We start from the raw sequence: 19,351 nt of genomic DNA, 5'->3' as shown, positions 1-19,351 counted from the left end.
GTAATTCTTAGTATGTAACTAAGGAGGGAAAAATTATTTTAAATAGGTACTTTTAATGCACTCGTGAAACAGTAGGACACATGTGTTGAAGTGGAGCATCAGTACCTTGGAGGTGGTATTTTTCGAATCCTAGACCCAAACAACAGCCTGCAAAAGATCTGCCACAAACTGTTCAAAAACCAAAAACTAAAACAAAAACAAAACCCCCTATAAGTGGAAGACTTGGCTATTAATTAATAATATCAGGATTATTCCACAAGAAGACTTCGGAGTCTGAACAGCAGAGTCCGGCCTTCTGGTAGCATCCTGAAGACATTTCGTATGGCCGCTAATTGTTAAGATCCCGATTCGAAAAGGACCTGCCAGTGAAATGTCACAGAGAGGGAGGGCGGCACGTGAGACTCACACATCTCTGAAATGATGAGGTGCAAAAGATTATTCACTGCACCACTGTTTGTGGCAGCAAAATATTGGAAACAACCCTATGTATGCATATATTGGGAGTTGGTTATGAATATTATAGAAATCCATACAGTGAAATACCATGCAGCAGTCAATGAACAAGGAATATCTGATGCACTGACACAGCAAACCTACAACACATATTGTTAAGTGAGAAAAGCAAAATGCAGAACATGAATGGGACATTAAAATTTGCTTGCATTTGTATAAAGTATTTCTGGAAGGATACCGCCAAAAAACTAGTAATGTCACTGGAACAACAGGAATGAGAGGGAAACTTCACTGGACACCATTTTATATTTGCTGAAATTTTGAAACCATGTGAATACACTACATATTTAAAAGGTAAACCTGTAAAAGTTTAAAAATCAAAATGCTAAAAAAAGTGTCCACATCTTTATAAAAAATATCTCTATTTCTCACACTGTACTCCATCATTCCCTTCTTGATTCATTAGAATGAATGGAAAAAATGAGTGAAGGTGGTCAAAAGGTACAAACTTCCAGTTATAAAATAAATATGTCCTGGGGAGGAAACGGACAGCATATTGACTATAGTTAAAAATACTCTATTGTAAATTTGAAAATTGCAGAGAGAGATCCTAAAAGTTCTCATCACAAAGAAAAAAATTTGTAACTATGTGGTGAAGGATGTTAACAAGACTTATTATGATCATTTTGCAATATATATATATATATATATATATATATAATTATGTTATACACCTGAAACTTATATGTCAATTGTACCTCAATTTAAAAAATCATACTTTTCTCTATTTGGTAATTATATTTCAATATAGTTTGTTTCCCTTGTAAGCTTACGTATCTTATTTTATGCATTTAAAAATAGTTTTCTGATGGGTGGGGGTCCGTGGACTCAACCAAACTGCCAAAGGTTTCATGACCCCTAAATTGTTAAGAATCCCTGGGTTGTAAATGTAAAGACAGAGCAGGCTGGCACAGCGATGTGGGCATGCCATAGCATTTCTCTCGAGAAAAGGGCTTTCTGGTTTTAATGACCTTTGGGAAGGATGGGAAGGAAGAGTGCCAATTCACGTCCCAGTTTCCAATAAATGAAAAGGGTGATCGAGCGTTTGGTAAGTTGAATTTCCAATTGGGTTTTATCACTTTGCCAGTGAGGACAGCAGTTCCCCGCCCCTTGTCCACAGTTTCTCTCTGTGGGTTCAGTTACCCACGGTCAACTGCAGTACGAAAACATTCCATGGAAAATCCCAGAAATAAACAATTCATAAGTTTAAATTGATGCCATTCAGAGCAGTGTGATGAAATCTCACATTGTCCAGTTCCATCCCGCCTAGGACGTGAATCATCCCTTTGTTCAGATTACCCGGGCTGTATGTACAGGACAATAAGATATTCTGAAAGCAAGAGACCACATTCACAGACCTTTCAGTACAGTATATTGTTATCATTGCCCTATTTTATTATTAGTTATTGTTGTTAACCTCTTACCTAATTTATAAATTAAACTTTACCATAGGTATGTATACAGAGGGTTTGGTACTATCTGCGGTTTCAGGCATCCACGAGAGGGGCTTGGGATAAATCTCCTGCGAATAAGGGGAGACTACAGTATGATGTCATTTTCTGATGAAAAATCTGTGGATATACAGTATGTGTGAATATAAACTATATATGCTGTTGGTACAGCGTTTATATATTTTAGACAGCTAACCTAACCATGACAATCACATAAAGGGCCAGCTGTTATCTATGTGGTAGATGACTACTTAGCAAATCTTCATGTCGCCTCCTTCAGCCTCTTCGGGGAGTAACCTTCCTGCTGCACTATGTTGGAAGTGGCCTTTGAGTTGCTTTGGCCAAGGGAACATGGGTAGAAATTGAAGTGTGCTAGCTCTAAGCCTAGGCCTGTAAGAGGCATCAAAGGTTCCCATGGACCCTTCTGAGAGCTTCCAAACTCTGTCATGAGAAGAACATGTTCCAGATATCCTGCTGGCTGCAGAAGAATGAGAGGTGGGAGCAGATCTAGCCAAATGTGGTCCTGGGGCAAAGCAAGTGTGGCTATGCCCAGCCAAGATCAGCCAAGTCCTAGCCACCCAAAGGCTCTTAAGACAAACAATAAATGCTTATTCTGATGTGCCAATGAGATTTAGCTGTGTAGCTATGCCTAAGAAGGCATGAAAAACGAAAAAAACCCACCTTGCCTGATTAGCTAATGCTCTCCATTCCCTCTACAAAGAAATCTGATGCTCTTGGCTACTCGGCTGTTCCCACAACTGAGTTGATGTTTTAAAAAAAGAGTTAACTGCATTGGTTCATGAACATGTTTATGTTCGTAATAAAATGAATGTGAAAAGAAATGGAATTTTATATATTTCTATGAAAACTAAGTTGAACCATTTGGAAAGATTCAACAAAGATGAATGGTTAAATACAAAAACCATGCTCACATTAAATGGTGGCAATGCTACCATCAAAGATATACAAACAGTTATAAAAAACTCTATAAAGTTTGCATTAGATTACTTCATCAGTTTATTAATTTATTATCCCTTTTAAGGAAACTGAAACTAGAAAGCATTATGTATTTCAGAATACCTATTCAAAGAAAGAGGTATTAAGGGGCCTATAAAAAATTTATAATGAATATGTATTTATGTTTTAAGTTAAAATAAATGTTTAAGTTAGTTAGTATGTACTATTTTTATGCTTCATCTTCTGAACCAACTTTTCCTACAGTCCCTACTGCATCAAATAAGAGGGCTTCTTCAATATTTCAGCCCTCTGGAAATCCTATTGTAGGTTTTTGTTTTGTTTTGCTGTGAATCCTGCTTATAAGCCAGCTTACAGTCCTTGCATTGAGTTTGAACGCTACAATTTGATTTCATATTGAGCTTAAGCACTGTGGTGAGTTTTTGATGTAATATTGGCTTCTCTAGTGATTTAATCATCATTTTAAATTTCGGTTAACCAAGCCTAAAATCTGATTCATTAGATCTTTAAAATACAAGGACATCATATAAGGAACAAAGCCTAAACTCCTCCTTCTGATCCACAGAGCCTGACATCACAGCCTGACTCCCAACTTCTTCTCGGGCCTCCTTCTTTACGACTGGGGATCCCCCACTCGTGTCATGGCACTCCAACAACAATGACCCTACTGTTTTGTTAATATATCAAGCTCTTGACTGCTTTGGGGCCTTTCCTCTGCCTGAGTTACTGTTTTCCCTGATTTTCCCTTGGATGTCATTCAGATCTGAAATGACACCAGTGAGGCCCCCCTTTATAACATCAAGCCTCCAATTAATCACTATTGATTATGTAATTCCATTTTAAGTCTTTGCATAATAATCACTAGTTGGTAAGTGATATCATTAGCTAATAGTTGTATCTTACCTCTCCTCAAAGTAGATAAGATTCACAATTGATACATGTTTCTCTTGTTCACACCTAGATTCCCAGAGCCAAAATTATAGCATAGCACACAGCGGATCAGTGACTATTTTTGATTGATTATTAAATTGAATACAAATGTGGGTGCTAAAACAAAAAACCTAAAATAAGATTTTTCCACCATGGTGCACAAGCTAGGAATTTTATAAAACAGAAAAATAAAAATTTAATATAGTATGTTTCAAGTCCACTGTTCCTATAATGCCTCCCATAAAAAAGATATTTTAAATTAACTTACAAATCAACCCAACCTCCAGAATCAAGTATAGAAAGATTATTTCTCAACATCTGAAACAAGATTAAATGCAGAAAAGTTCTAATTATTATCACAGAAGTTCATTTAGTAATTTCATATTTATTGGCAAAATCACCTAACTAATTTTTGGATAGTGAATTTATTTACACAGTCTTGCTAAAAGTTAATCTCTTTTTATTTTAAGATTCTGTAAAGGAAGAATCAGTCTGGAATAATATCAACTATTATTGATATTATGCCTCTTACTATGTGCTAGGTTTTCTTAAGTGCTTTATATATATTAACTGACTTAATTCTCACAATCCTGTAAGGTGCTTCTAATATGATCCCAACTGTACAGATGAGAACAATGGAGCTCAGAGAGGTCCAGTAACCTGCCCAAAGTCGGGGAGCCAGCTGGAGGTGAGGTGCGATCTGGCCCAGACAGTTTGGCTCCAGAGTCTGTGCCCCCAGGCTCCACTCTATACCACGACATGTCACCTAACACTGAACAGTCAGATTGTCTCAGGAATCTGAGGTGGGGTTCAGGGGTAGCCACTTAACTCTGTGCATATCACAGACCTGTAACTCGAATGCTGAATGGCAGCCATATTCTGCCATGGCAATGAAGAAGCAAACTTGGGGAAGGAAAGTTAAAGCGTCGCAGAGAGAGGAGTTAATTAGATGGCATGAGACCTGGCGGTTGTTGCCAGCATCAGCCCAGGGCCAGCTCTGCTGCCTCGCTGAACTCCTGCCCTTGATTTACAGGGGCACACCCTGCTGTCCACATGATAAATTTCCTTTCTTCTTTAAGATAGCTCGAGATTTTACTGCTTGCAGCCATAATAAACTTAACTCATATCAGAACTGATAACCCAAATGAGGGGAGATTTGGCTCCTTGTACTAAACTAAAATTGATGAAACACTGCAAAAATAAGCACATGCTAAACAACAAGAAGACTAAAAACTGCTCAAATAATATTATTTTTTAAAACATGGATTAATCTTAATTGGTTTTATCATGTTTTATTCTAGTCAATATTGGAAATGTACATCCCGTGAAGAAACAACTGTATTGATTTCATTGTTTTCCCCATCTCCGACAAATGGAATTGCTCTGATTTTTTTTTTTTTTTTTTTTTTTGCTAGACTAGATGAAACCTACATGCCAACCCAGTAAGGAGGAAGTAGTTCATCTCCCATTATAGATCAGAGGAACTGTAGCTCCCGGAAAGAGCTGCTATTCTGGTATCCGTCAGCCAGGAACTCACACCCAGGGCCAGTGCAATCTAGACATGTGTCAATCTGGGTAAACAGCTTGTTAACGGACAGTGTTCTAGCCACTGAATCCCAGGTCTCTCACGGTGACACTGTGACCTAACGTGCCTACACATGGAACGTGGTAAAGCCAGAATGAGCCATCTCTTCTCCATTACATTCTTGATCTCCAACTTTCCCATTCAAGTTGATACAACAGTCTTTCCAATTTTATCTGGGGGAAGCGTATAGTCATTTTCAACTGATCTCAATCATTGACTCTCCTCATGTAGATTGGCTGTTGCTTCTTCCTAAGTAATATCACTGTATCTATCCACTGCAAGGCCTAACCAACATGTGTGGACTACTTTCTTTATTCACACTGCCATCGTCAAGTGCCTAAGTCTAGATACTTGTCAACTCTTTTCTCCTGCATTGTTGTAATGCCCTTTAAAGTTTTTTCCATGGTGACATGCCCCTGTGAGTCCATTACTGCCAGACTATTGCTGCGGTAATCGATACATCTACCCAGCAGATGGTTTTGCCCATATAAATCCCTTCTATTGATTCTCTATTGCCTTCCCACCATGCTGACGCTCAAACCTAAGAGCTACTGCCCCATCTTCAGGGCAGGGGGCTTCCAGTTTCCTGTAGGACTGATATCCTAAGAGTGATTCCCTAATCAAACCAAGTAATCCACCATGGTTACCCTAGTGCCTCTTCTCCTTTTGTCCACACCCCTCCCCCCTTCCAAATCCCTCTGGTGCCTTATCTACTCATCCCACTCCCTTTTGATCTCCTTTGAATAGTCCTTCCCTTGTCCGAAGGAGAGACAACCAGTAAGCGTTTTCTCTGTGCTAAATACTTTACAAGTGTCTCACTGAACTCTTACAGTAACTCAACGAGGTAGTACTATGTCCCTCATTTTTCAGATGAGGAAACTCAAGCTTAGAGAAATTAAGGAACTTATCAGTAAATCGCAGATGTAAAACTTGAATTGAGGACTGTGGAATTTTAAAGCCGTCCAGATAGCTAACCTCTCAACCTTTGCACAGGCTGTTCCCTCTGCTCAGGAAGGTCTTACCCTCCTTTCCTGGCTGCCGAGTGTCTGGTCATATTCAAAGCCTAACTTAGGCGCTCCCACCTCCTTTTGAAGGCTTCTTCCACGTCACTAAATCAATGGTAATTATTCTCCACTTCGGTCTACCCTCGCCCCTACAAAATATTTATTTTGTTTCTCTCTGTTACTTGACTGTGAGGTCTTTGGAGGCAGGGATTCTATTTAAACCCAGCACATTGTAATAACCCAAAACTGTTTGTAATATTACATACTGGCCTCTACTAACATACGTCGAAAAGCAATGATCCCCCTCATAACCATTTTATAGATTAAAAAGTTGAAATAATTCAACAGAATATAAATTAACATTTAATCTGAAACATTCAAGCTTGACAGAGCATGCATTAGTTATTAGGCTTGTTCGCTGTTCAAACATTAAATCATACATTTTGAATTTAAATACATATTCAAAGCTTCCTTTGGAATGCATAATAAAGGTTCCAGGTGTGATCGTTTCCCTCTGTTTATACTTCGGTATAAAAATAACTGGAAGTGATGGAGGTGACAGAGAGGAATGGGGCGGTCATTCCACTCGGAGAGAGAAAAGACAGAAGGAAACTTGAGGGATTCCCTCCCTCAGTTGTTATTGCTCCTATGGGAGAGGCTCAGACTGTACTGAAAGATCTTTGTGGTGCTGGGAGGATGGGGGAAGGATGGGGAAAGTTGTGGGGGAGGGTACAACATTGCCCCCAAATGCAAGCCAGTTAATTTCAGCCAGTGAACAGCCCAAGAAGCCATCTGTCAGATTTAAGGGGACGCAGGTACTGTGTCCAATGAGGCCCCTTTCTAAATGTTTCTGGAGTCATTTTGACTGTACTGGGTTATCCTCTTACAAATCCACTAATCTGTGCTGGAACTGAGAAGTTCTTAAGTTCAGCTAGTGGTTACTCTAGTTCATCTTAGTAAATACAATACTGGTCTGGGCCATTTCTTAGTGTGTGTGTGTGTGTGTGTGTGTGTGTGTGTGNGAGAGAGAGAGAGAGAGAGAGAGACCTGGAAGACAAATTCTGCTTGGCTTCCTTATCCTTTTTCTTATCTGTGACTTGTCTAAAGGGATCTGAGGTTCTCTTGCATTATCATTCATTTTTAAAGGAGCAACAGAATGCAGCCATATTTTTCAAAGCATGATCAAGACATTTCTGAAATCAATTAGTGGGCCCTAACTGGCCTTTAAACAATTAAATAGAAAAGAACAGGAAACAAAACAAAACTGAATACATCACATAGCAAGAGTAAGTACTATTTAGTCAAATTTTTTTTTTTAGTCTTGTGTGTATAATGAGTCACAATGCATTTTTTACTATGGGTCTCCATCAAAAATGTCAGAAAGCCACAGGGCTGCTTAAGAACAAGAAAGGAGTCCATGTCCACACCAAAACCACTGCATCTAATGGGATTTTTACCATTTATGGAATCAAGGTACCTCATATTATGAGACAAAGTCCAACTGCAGAAAGATATTTAATTAATCCTGTACTAAGAAAGCTTCTAAATACCCTTTGTAAGAGTCAACCTAAGGCCAGGGGAGTTTATGTTAGCAAGAATGTAATTTGCTTCACAGTGCAGCAATCAGACTGAGAAGCAATTTACTTTATACTGTAGAAAATCTGAGTATTTATCTTTCATACAATTTAGAGGTTCATTTCAGACAAAGCAAAAAATTCAATATGGAATCAAAGGCAAATGATAAATATTTTATCTTAACACAATTTTAGTAAAACTTTTCCAGATGAACCAAAACCAAGTATCACCTCCAAAAAACTGTACCAGTCAACTCTTTTAAATTTCAAATCTCAGAAAGAAAACGAAATACCTCCAGAAAGTTGTGTGATTAAATTCAACACCCCAACATCTAGATTATTTAAAAGGCTGGTGCACAGAGCAATATTTTATGTCTGAGGCTTACTATATTAGAGACCAAACTTCACACCAAATAAGCTCCAGGGTAAGAGTAGGGGTCCCCTTTGGGGGAGCTGAAGTGGCATTGAGGCACAACAGATACCAATACAGAGAATATTCTTATCACCTACAAATGGGAGAGGGTTTCCCGGTAAGCACATGCATATTCATTCATTCATTCATTCTCTCGTTCTTCCTGTTTCCTGCACACACGTGTGATCACCCCACACACACCACACAAGGTCCTACACCTGGAGCACAAGATGCTCCCTCAGACTTGGTCACTGTCTACCTCTTCAGCCTCCTCTGTGCTCTTACCTGTGCCACTTTACATCTCTCTGTTTTGGCTTCTTCTCCCCTTTGGCCTAGAAAATTCCTACAAGTTTTTGAAGACAACTCAGACCCCAGGGTCTTGACAAGATCATCAGGACAAACTAAAATAGGATTCTGAACTCTTTGGATAAGCATTTAGGGTGGAAAACTGCGAAAATCATGGCAAAAATAATGAAGTTTAAAGATTGTCCACAACCATGGACCAAGCTATCCTGACTTAGTGTATCTACTCTGGTTAACTGAGGGTTGGCAACCATCTCCATCTAATGCATATAATTATAAAACAGAAATTATGTATATGAAATAGGAAAAGAATGCAATAGGCTAGATGTTTCTATATTAATGAACACTTACAGAAGTACATCATGGTTTTCTATCTGTTTTGCTTTCGCTATCGTTTTATCCAGCTGATTCTCTTCAGCCGCATCTATACAACATCTACGGACATGGAGCGAGTACAGTGAAGCCCTAGGTACGCGTTTCCCAGTTTCAACAATTAATCAACAGTCATCCAGTTCCACCCACATCACCAACCTCTCTACTACTGAATCATTTTTAATCTTTTGCAGGCATTTCATCTGTAACGATCTCAATATGTATCCCTAAGTCATCATTTTTAACACAATCATATCATTATTGCACCAAAAAAATGGAATAATTCTCTTGTATTAAATACCTAATCAGTGGTCGAATTTCCCCCAATTACCTTATAGATGTTTTTTATGGTTTGTTCAAATCAGCATCTAAACAAAGCCAGCCCTTCATCTGGTTGATATAACCCTTAAGTCTTTTTAAGTCAATCCATGAGGTTCCCTTTTACTTTTTTCATTGCAATTTTTTGTTTGAAGAAATTGCCATATTGTTTTTAAGGTTCCTGAGCCTTACACTAGAAAATCAGGGTTTTATACTAGTGAGATGACTGTTAAGATATACTGTGCTCTTTTATTCTGTTGCCTGTGTTGGGTATATTAAATATAATGAATAAGATGTTTCTACAACCATAGTTAGGCAAGTTTGTTTAAAAGATATGGATCGCTGATACCTTAAACTCAATGCCATTCTAAGGATGATATCTACAGAGAAGAAACAACAAACGTTTGCAAGAACTTTATTTTTCTATTCTGCCAGGACACACACACTAAGAACCTTGGAGAATGGTTTAAAACAAACAAACAAACAAAAACCATTAAATCCCAACTAAAACTATATGAGAAGTTGGGAAGTTAGTTTCATAACAGTTCTTAGTAATAATGTAAAGACTTTGAAAGTTATTTGATTTTTAGATAGTTCAATTCTCAACGCCAATGTTATGGCCCTTGGTAAAAATGTTCCACTTCAAAAAGGCTGAGTTCTTTGTGTGCAAACACAGGTAGTCCTCACCTAAGAACTGGATACAGACATAGAAGGCAAATGTGGGGGGCCAAGTGTTTGGCACCATAAAACTCCTCTCAACCTCACTACGGATGAAAGCATTAACCTAAGTTTCACTCCTAAGACACTTTAAATGTACTGCTAATGTATAACAGAGTTTAGTTATGTTAAATAAATCATGGAAAACCTGTAGAACTTGTTTGTAGCCTGTACACAAAGCCAAGAGCAATGCTTCTATTTTAATTCCCAGAAAGCTATTCCTCAACTGCTGTAGGAGTGTAACTATCGTATGAGAAAAGAAAAACCAGCCCCAGAGCCCTGTGCAAGGCCCCACCTACCATAGATCTGGGCTTGCTGATGGCCACCAGACCAGTGAGGAAGTCTTCATCGTGCAGCTGGCTGAAAACGTGCGCATCATAGGCTACCATAATGGAGATTTCTTCCATCATCTTGCCAGCTGGCCTTTCCACAGCAGCAGCTGCTGCCCCAGCTCCAGACCAGACTATCCAAGGAGAACTCCTACTGCAGCTCAGTGCCAAGGCACACACCCACCTGAATGTGAGGGGGTGGAGTGTCAAAAATCCAGAAGGGGAAAAAAAAAAGCAACTGCTATCACAGGCTTGTCTGGCAATTCATTCCCACTAGAAAACGAAGGGAGGTCTCTTATCTATGGAGGAAATACACACTGTAAACACCTGTATTCTTAACAGGCAGCTGGAAAATTCACTTTTTGGAAATCCTTAAACTTCAGAAAGAGAAATAAAGAAAAGTTTCCTAGCTGGAAATATCTTATAGCAAAAATGAAAAAACAACAACAAAAAAGTAAAAAACAAACAATGAATTTATGTTATGCTCTTGGTAACTAGAAGTTTTAAAAGTTTATCTTCTTCAGTATTATTTAAATCAAAATTCTTCTTCTTGGAAGAGAAGTGGATTTTCTTATTGCTTATTTTTTCACATTCATAGAAAACAAATAGATGGCAACCTTTAGTTTATCAGAATCTATAGAATTCTTGGTGCAGTTAAAAATTATCTCCTGAAGTATGAAAAAAAAAAAGAGAGAGACATTCATTTTCCCCTCTGAGTATTCTGTTAAAAAAAAAAAAGAAGTACCAAAATATAAAAATGAAGCAGGGACTGCAACATCAATAATCATTTCCCCTTTGCCCACACAAAAAAAAAACCCAACCCACATATTTTAAACAAAATTCTTGGCTTTGAGAACTTAGTTTTCTGTTGTTATTCAGAAAGCAACACAAGGGTCTCATTTCTAAACTGACTGTTTTTCTCTCATAGAAAAAAGTTTATCTTTTATTGTTAAGCTTAGAGTTTTCTTTTAATTACCCAAATCAGCAGATAGCCATGAACTGTTGGTGCCTTAGCTACCAGAAGTGTTTTTTTAAGTACAGCTGGAGACTGCAAGTGAATCTCAATGTGCCCAGATGAAAAATGTGAAAGCTGCCTGTAATTATCATTACAAGGAAGTATAAATTACCAGGAAATATAATGTATGCTAATTTCATGGAAAAAGCATTAAGCAAATAAGGGGGAGGACAGATACAGCTCCTCCAAAAGTTGTTTTTCCGGTATTTATATTTAAACTATTATCTTCTCTGCTCTTTATAGATTATTACACTGCAATACTATGAGAAATATTATTTGCCAGAATTAGAAATCAATGGTGGCAATGTTTATCTACAGTCAAATACAGATACTGGTTGCAATTTTTAGTACTAATTACCAGTCACAGTATTATATTGTGTAATTTTCCTTTTTCAGAAAACAAAATTTAGAATGAGATTTAAAGTATTTATTTTCCCTTGTTTTCCCAAAGTATCTTCACCTAGATTAACGTGATTACTTAAACAGTACCTTGTTTCATTTAAATGTAATTAGGAGTATTGTAGCTATAGCATTGTAGATTAAACATGCGAGTGCACACACACACATTCAAACGAAAGGGAGAACAAAACACCTTACTGCTAGGAAACAGAATCAAGTCTAATAGGCTTATTTACACAGAAAATGCAACGTTTCAAATATAAATCCTCAAGGTTAAAACAGCTTCAAACTGCGTTTGACCCTTGTTGGAGCCAGTAAAGCATTTTTACTTCATTTTTCCCCCCCTACAATGCAGCTCTGTCTTGTAAGCATATTTTCATTAAAAAAAATTTTCCAGCACAGTTATCTTAACGCTGACTAACCAGGTAAAAATGAAATGATAATCAGGAGGCAAGATATTACAAGGCATCTGGGCAGTTCATACCTTTCGAATTCCTTTTTATCTTTTCAGAAGTGCTTGAAAAGACTCTGTGAACCTCTTCACGCGGTTACTAGCCCCCAGAAGATTTGACATTTATCTTGCAGCAGCATTTTCTAGATGGGAAAGCAATCCCTCTTGCTTTCCTAGTTTTCTTTGCTACAGTGACTCTGCCTCTACACTGACATCTGAATAAGGTGCACTGCCCAAGACACCTGTTGTGGAAGGTAAAGCAACGACTTCCCATAATGCCTTACTCACTGCTGGCAACCGCTCAGGGGCAAACAGGATTATAACCGCACCTGAGCAGTGAGAGAGCCCCGGGAGAGCGTATTCAGCCTAACAGTAGGTAATCTTCTTGCTTGAGAGTAACACTCATAATCCAAGAAAAAAAAGGACCAGGAAAACAATACCACACAGTCTAGGTGCTCAGTGTGTTAAACTCATAAAACATTTTAGGCATCAGGGCTCTAAGAGTGCAAAACATTTTTAAAAAGATAATTAACGTCTGCACAGATAGCTTTAAAATTGCCTAAACGAACAGAAGCTACAGAACAACAAATAATTCAGTCCTTTCAGAATTCCACACAGGTTCTTAGGTAAACAATTAGCTGTTTTTTAAAAGCTTCTGATGTATTATTCCTTTCAAAAGACTGTTCTAATTAGCCACACTGACTAGACTCGCTAAGCACATTTCATTCCCAAATCCACAGCCACACGCATACATCTTCTAGAGCAAGGACGTGAAGTTTGATGTTTGATTTGCACCCTTCATTTTTTGTCACCCTTAAAATGTTCCTCCGTACTTCACTTTCCGAGTCTGTAAAGGAAAAAGTCAAATGTTTCTTTTCTCATACTGGTAAACGTACACTGTGGGGCCACAAAAAGCATGCCTTTTGAAAACTGATGATCTATTTGGAAAAAAACCCCAGCTGTCTTTGTAATTTTTCCCCCTTTTCCAGTCTCAGGAATAACAGCTACAACAATGCCCTCCCAAACGTCAGTGGCCGTCACAGCCATGTTGACATCCAGCCCCCTCGTCCCTGGCAAGACACCTTTCTTACTCTTTTGCCTTTTCCCCCGATGAATTGAGACCCACGGCTCTCCCAAGGCTGTTTGCTGGAGTCCTCTGCTTCACACCAAGCGACTCACCGCCAAGAGGCGTGGGTGGGGGTTACCTGAGACCCAGGGGTGTAGTGCCAACACCACCATTTGCTGTGAAACTTTACCAGGAGGGGATAGTGTATCAAAGGGGCAGCAAAAAACACGGCACCAGTGGTAACCAATAGAGGCCCCCAGTTCAAGCAGGAACTAGCTAGCTGTCTGTCCCAGGGCAAGGCATTGCACCTCCCTCGGTTTCAGTTTCCTCATGGTCATGTAAATGGAGAGGGATGGAAGAGATCAGAGGTTTTCATGTGTGCTCAGAAGAGCAACGTGTCCTATTTCCCTCCACTAAATAGGCTTCAGGGGTGGGGATGGGGGTGGGGGGCTGAAGGTGGAAATACCTTTTTAATCTCTATCAGAATAAAAACAAAGGGGAATGTTAATTACAGATGTTAAGAAATTACCTCCCGAGTTGCTATAATGTGTCCCAACAAAGGCAATCTACTTTGTACCCTTGTTTGGATTTTCTAATGCCAGCTCTTCTGCCTATAAAAGAGAATTCAGTGGCAGTTGGTATACTTTTTATTAGTTATTTTTACAGTCTTCTTATTCAGAAGCCAAACCAGCTACAAAATATTTCCCAAAAGCCCCTCTGGATCTCATTAAGGTATGAAAATTTTAACAAAATCTCTAGTGAGTTTTAAGTGCTGTTTTAAGATTTTACATAGAAAGATTTTACTCTGGTAGCTGATTTTGTTCCAACAGTCATTTGTCTAGGATTTTTAACCAAACCAAACCTGGGTCATACTGGATGAGTGTGAGTCTAATAAACAATCCCTGCCCTTCAGGGAACATCTATTCTCAAGTGTTGAATTTAGAAAGAGCCAAAACAAAAGTCAAGAAAAGCCAGAATAAGATGTGAACGTTTTTTTTTCTATCTGTGTTCTCCCCCAGTGCAGCAAAGCAAACTTTCATTATGGGAGCAATATTTTGTTATCCGCCAGTCAAAGCAGCAAGTACATTAAAAAGCAATCAGGCGTCACTGAACAATTATTCCACCCTCACAAGAGTGGCTGCAAAGAGCCTTTCCCATGCCTCCGGTTCTACTTGTTGAACATTCCCATCACAACAGCCATAAAGTCAGCATAAGATGGAAAGGAGGGCAAAACCACCAAGACAGAAATTGGGTCTAGAGGGCAGAAGGGTCTTCCGTGACCCCCACACGGACAGGCGGGGGAGCCCTGGAGACACTGCACGTCCTTCCCCAGTAGCCCTTGTCTAATTACTCAGGAGCATCTTTACAGATCTTCCTAAGTAATTCAACATAAACATTCATGGCATAGCCGTCACTCAAAGTTAAGGAATCTTGACAAAATGTTCATGGCATTGACATAGCAATAAAGAACTATAAGGAAGATGAAATTCTACAAGTACTTTCTTACTCACAGAAAACCAGTATTCCAAGTAGGTTTTTCTGTTTACACTTAGGAGTTTGTATTACAAAACCCAAAGATAAATTAAAATGAGAATGAGAAACCATAGAAGTATTAATAGAAGAAAGCTTTTCAGAATATTTTGGATTTCAGAATAGCCCAATAACATACAATGAGTTTTTACAAAAGGAAAAGAACAAAAAGATAAGCAAAATCTTAGTTCTCTTTAAAATCATGCAAAGGTAAATAAAGAAAACCATTATTCTTGTGTCAAATTCCAGCCATTCAGCTCATTATCTTTCCCATCTTTCCTAGCAATTGCTAGGCAAATTCAAAACCTCAGAAAACAGAGATTCTTAAAAAAAAATAAAATAAAATAAAACCCTGGTGTTAAACTAAGAAGAACCAGTGGGACATAAATACTTGCTTAACAGTTATACTGGGTATCTCACTTCCTCATTTGCATCTCGCTACAAAGCAAGAGGGTGAGGTAAATTCTAGATCATGAAAGAGTAGCCGCAACTCTTTCACAGTTCAGCTTTTACCTCATTTGTAACTCGCAATCCACAGCCAGCTGTTAAAAACAAGACAACAGGCCCAAAATGGAGTCACTTATGCTAAACCCCATGCCACCCAACAGAGACTTCACTGAAGTATGGGCTGTCCCAGAAATGGAATCTTAGAGCAGTCAGTCAGGAATCGCCTGGTCAGCACTAGTGAGGTCATCTGCCTGAGAGGCCCCCGCCACCCCCTAAAGGAAAGTGACTTGCAATAACCAATCCGCTGTTTGGCCTCATGTAACTTTCTTCTCCCTTCTCCCTAAACCCTTCATTTTGTCCAGCGCCACAGAGCTCCCTTCTAGTGGCTAGATTGGATGCTGCCCGATTCGTGAATCCTTCAATAAAACCAATAATATCTTTAAAGTTTACTCAGTTGAATTTTGGTTTTAAACACAACATGTTTGCTTAAACTTTACTTAACCAAAAATAAGTTTTCAAGGGCTCCTGAATACTTACCGATATTTGCTAACACCCAAAATGAGGATGGTTTCCGACACATCTGAAAACACGAGTAATGTTCCATCTTGTCTCATTTTGAGCAGAATACACAAACACAACTGAATTGTAATTACAAATAACTTCACCATAATTTCTAAAGCATTCAAATAATTTTTTTTAAAGTTTTAGTCACCAAACCAAACCATTCCACATAGATGATGTTTTAGGTTCATTTTTTTTTCAAGATCTGAAGGTAGGTTTAGGGAAGAGCAAAAAAGTGTGAACTAGTTTTCATTCAAGTGCTCAGGTGTCTAGTTCTTCTGCAGGGCTGGTGAGCCCACCCAGAATATGTCCCTTTCCAGGGGGTCCTCAGATCCCAGCAGTAGGTCATATACAGGCAGCTTGCAGTGGGGGACTTGGCAAAAATTCTGCGGTTAAAACTTGGAGAATTTGATGGTATGTGAATTATAGCTCAAATTTTAAAAAAACAATAGCATTTCCTAAATGCCCATTATGTGCATGGGGGTTGCTTTCAAAATTTGTAATATACGAGTAGTACACATAATCTAGTCATAACGATATCTAGTCTATACTAAAAATTCTTTTAATAATAACAACAATAATAGCAGCTAAAATTTACTAAGCACTCACTATATCCTAGACATAGAATCTCATTTACACTTCACAACAAATCAGTGAGCTGGGGACTATAATTACCCCTGTTTTATAGACAAGAAAACTGGAGTGTGGCAAAGTTTAGTGATTTGACCCAATTCTCACAGCTAGAAATGAGGCTGACCGAATTCACAAACAGGTGTGTCTGGCTCCAACGTGCATGCCCTTTACCACTTAAGGATGATCAAGGAAGTAAGCAAACATATACCAAGAATCAGCCATGAGCCGACACTACTGCTTCTGAAATACAGGTATCGCCTCCACACACACAGGCTACAGGATACAATATACTCTGTCTGCCAAGGAATGCAACCGAAGTGATATGAGGACTGCAACAGAATGAAGACTCTGCAGACAGGACAGTCTTCATGGGAAAGATGGATTGAGTTTGGCCAGGCAAAGGAAAATCATTTTTTACAGGGAAAATTTAATTAGCCTGGCCAGAATGGTGAACTGATGTTGGGTACAGTAGCAGATAAGGTTTCAAAGGCAGATTTGAATTGGCCTGTGGTAGGTTTCAAATATCAGGTCAACAAATTTGGAACAGACTGTGTGTAGGTCAAGGGCAGTCATAGAAGACTACAGGGTGTCTGCCTTTCTAGCCTCCATTTGTGTCATTGGAGGAAGTACATATGGTATGATGGTCAATACATGGGCTCCAGAGATCAGAAAAACCGGCTTGATATTGGACTCTGTCACACACTAGTTGTGAGACTATAAGAAAATTACATAAGCTGCTTCCCCCTTGGTTTTCTCATCCATAAAGTGAGAAAATAAAAACAGTGCTGATATTATAAGGAATAATAAGATAATGCATGTAAAATCCCTTGGGAAGCGGCCTGGTTCTAGAAAGCATTTGATTAATGTTAGTTGCTATTGTTATCAATATTAATGAAAATGATGTCTGGAGGGCCAAGTCATCTGCCAAGCGCTGAAGAGAAGGAGGAATGGAAACCTTAGGACACGGGATGGGATGCTCTCAGTGCACACAGCCAACGCCTCCATTTCCTATTGCCTTGTCCAGGTAAGAAAATCCAGGAGGGCAAAATCAAAGGTGTTCCACAACCGCAATCCTCTACCAGTTTTCCCTGGTAGCAACTAAATCTTTCTAGATCTGGCTTTATATGGGCGCCATTTAGTAATTTACATGAGTCCTTCCATCAGAAATAATCAGACAGGTTAGAGGAGGTAAAAGGTTGATAATGTGGATGAGGGGAGTCTCTAGTTGAGCTGTCCTCTCCTGTTTCCTGACTACAATGCAAACAGAGTTTAATCAATTGCTTCTTATTAAATTGAGCAAATTGTGACAAGAACAGGAAACAAAGAAGAGCATTTGTTGTAGAACGATAATCCTCTGTTGTAACCCGATCAACAAAGCATGGTTACTATGGGCTATAATGTGCAAATATATAATTCTTCTTTATAATTGTATGATAAGATTTTCTACTGTTCATTTTTATCTTAGAGTCAAAAGACATATCCTATGCAACGGTTAACAATAGCAGCTTATCTGGAAGCTTAGAACTGACTGATGAAACTGTAATTCATTTCATTTCAAAGATATTGACTGAGTTAGATTTGGGGGAGGACCCAAGTAACACATATTTAATATCCACTGTGTTGGGGTGGAGCTTGAACCACTTTATCTCTCTCAGTTTTTACAACAATACTATGAAGCTGGTTTTATTACCCCCAGTTTACAGAGGTGAAAACTACTGCCTTAAAAGTTTAAGTAATTTAAGGTCACACCACTAGCAAATCAGAGCCATGATTAAAACTGAAGTATGTGATTACAAAGGCTCTGGGTGTTTCCCCACCTATGACGGCTTCATCATAAGATGAATGCGAAAGAGAAGAAAGTAAATTCAACTTGGAGATCCTGAAATAGAAGCTTTTACATTTCTAAAGCTGGAGTCTGTATTTCTCTTCTCTTATTATATTGCTTTTACTATTATACCCTTGTATATTGAAAATATGAACTAAAACATCATACTGCATCTAATAGTAGTATTTATAAGGCGTTTGCAAATACAATGAAAAAGAAAAGGCTGAAGGCCATCTACTGACAAGTGCAATGCACAGATTAGCAGTCTGCTACACTAGGAAATATGTGAATTGAAGAGGCAGCACTCCTGGGATGATCTGTCACTGGTGGCTTCCATGATGTTAAAAACTGGCTTTTAGTTCGATTTAAGAGCAATAGTAAAATAATAAAAAGGTCTTAATAGTTTTTAATAGTGCTCATAGTAGCAGCAGTGGTAATGCCCAGAGCATTCTAATTTCATTCGTTTCAATGGGAGTTTATTTCTTTATGTTCAATCTAAAATATTTTCCCAAAAAGCGGTCATTTCAGATTTAAGAACTGTCATAAAGTATCATCATTGAGAATATCTCCCCAATATCGTGAAGATCATAAAAATAGCTAAAATCCTTATGCTTCAATTACTCTTCGAATTAAGCATGAACTTAAGAGATAATATTAGTGCCTATATAGCTGCCCAAGGGTTTACTTTTAGTCACAAATTCTAACACGATAACCACCTTTGACCTAAGGACATAAGTATTCTGTGATACATCTTTCTTATTTAAAATGCCCTTTGGGATCAAACCAAACCTTTACATTTTTAGGTGAAGAAGGTTTTCACCCTAATCAAAGCTATGTTAAGGAGAGGCCAAACAAGCAGCTCTCTGTAAATTTATAAAATTGCTAGCTACTTATTCCTTATTGTGTTGTCCTAACTATCCTGTATTCAAATCTTCAATATA

The 19,351-nt window shown here is 38.5% G+C and overlaps 1 protein-coding gene across 10 annotated transcripts in view; it reads right to left on the bottom strand.

Moving 5' to 3' along the window:
• RABGAP1L (RAB GTPase activating protein 1 like) overlaps positions 1–19,351 on the bottom strand; it is a 457,210-nt gene that overhangs the window by 55,558 nt on the left and 382,301 nt on the right. The window contains exons 1-2 of one of the 10 annotated variants that reach the window (XM_019648339.1): positions 13,431–13,677; positions 10,454–10,667 (exon numbers count right to left, since the gene is read on the bottom strand). The exons of 6 other annotated variants lie outside the window; for them this stretch is intronic. In XM_019648339.1, the coding sequence (XP_019503884.1) occupies positions 10,454–10,564 (111 nt within the window). In that variant the 5' untranslated portion in view covers positions 10,565–10,667; positions 13,431–13,677. Of the gene's footprint in view, positions 1–10,453; positions 10,668–12,381; positions 12,607–13,430; positions 13,678–19,351 lie in introns of those variants that run through there. 3 more of the 10 variants (XM_019648331.1, XM_019648346.1, XM_019648325.1) reach the window with 3 other exon arrangements.

The sequence above is a fragment of the Hipposideros armiger genome, unplaced genomic scaffold (genome assembly GCF_001890085.2).
Source record: "Hipposideros armiger isolate ML-2016 unplaced genomic scaffold, ASM189008v1 scaffold_6, whole genome shotgun sequence".
Taxonomy (NCBI): Eukaryota; Metazoa; Chordata; class Mammalia; order Chiroptera; family Hipposideridae; genus Hipposideros; species Hipposideros armiger.
Note: the sequence above shows the minus strand (reverse complement) of the source record. Positions and strands in the feature narration are given on the sequence as shown.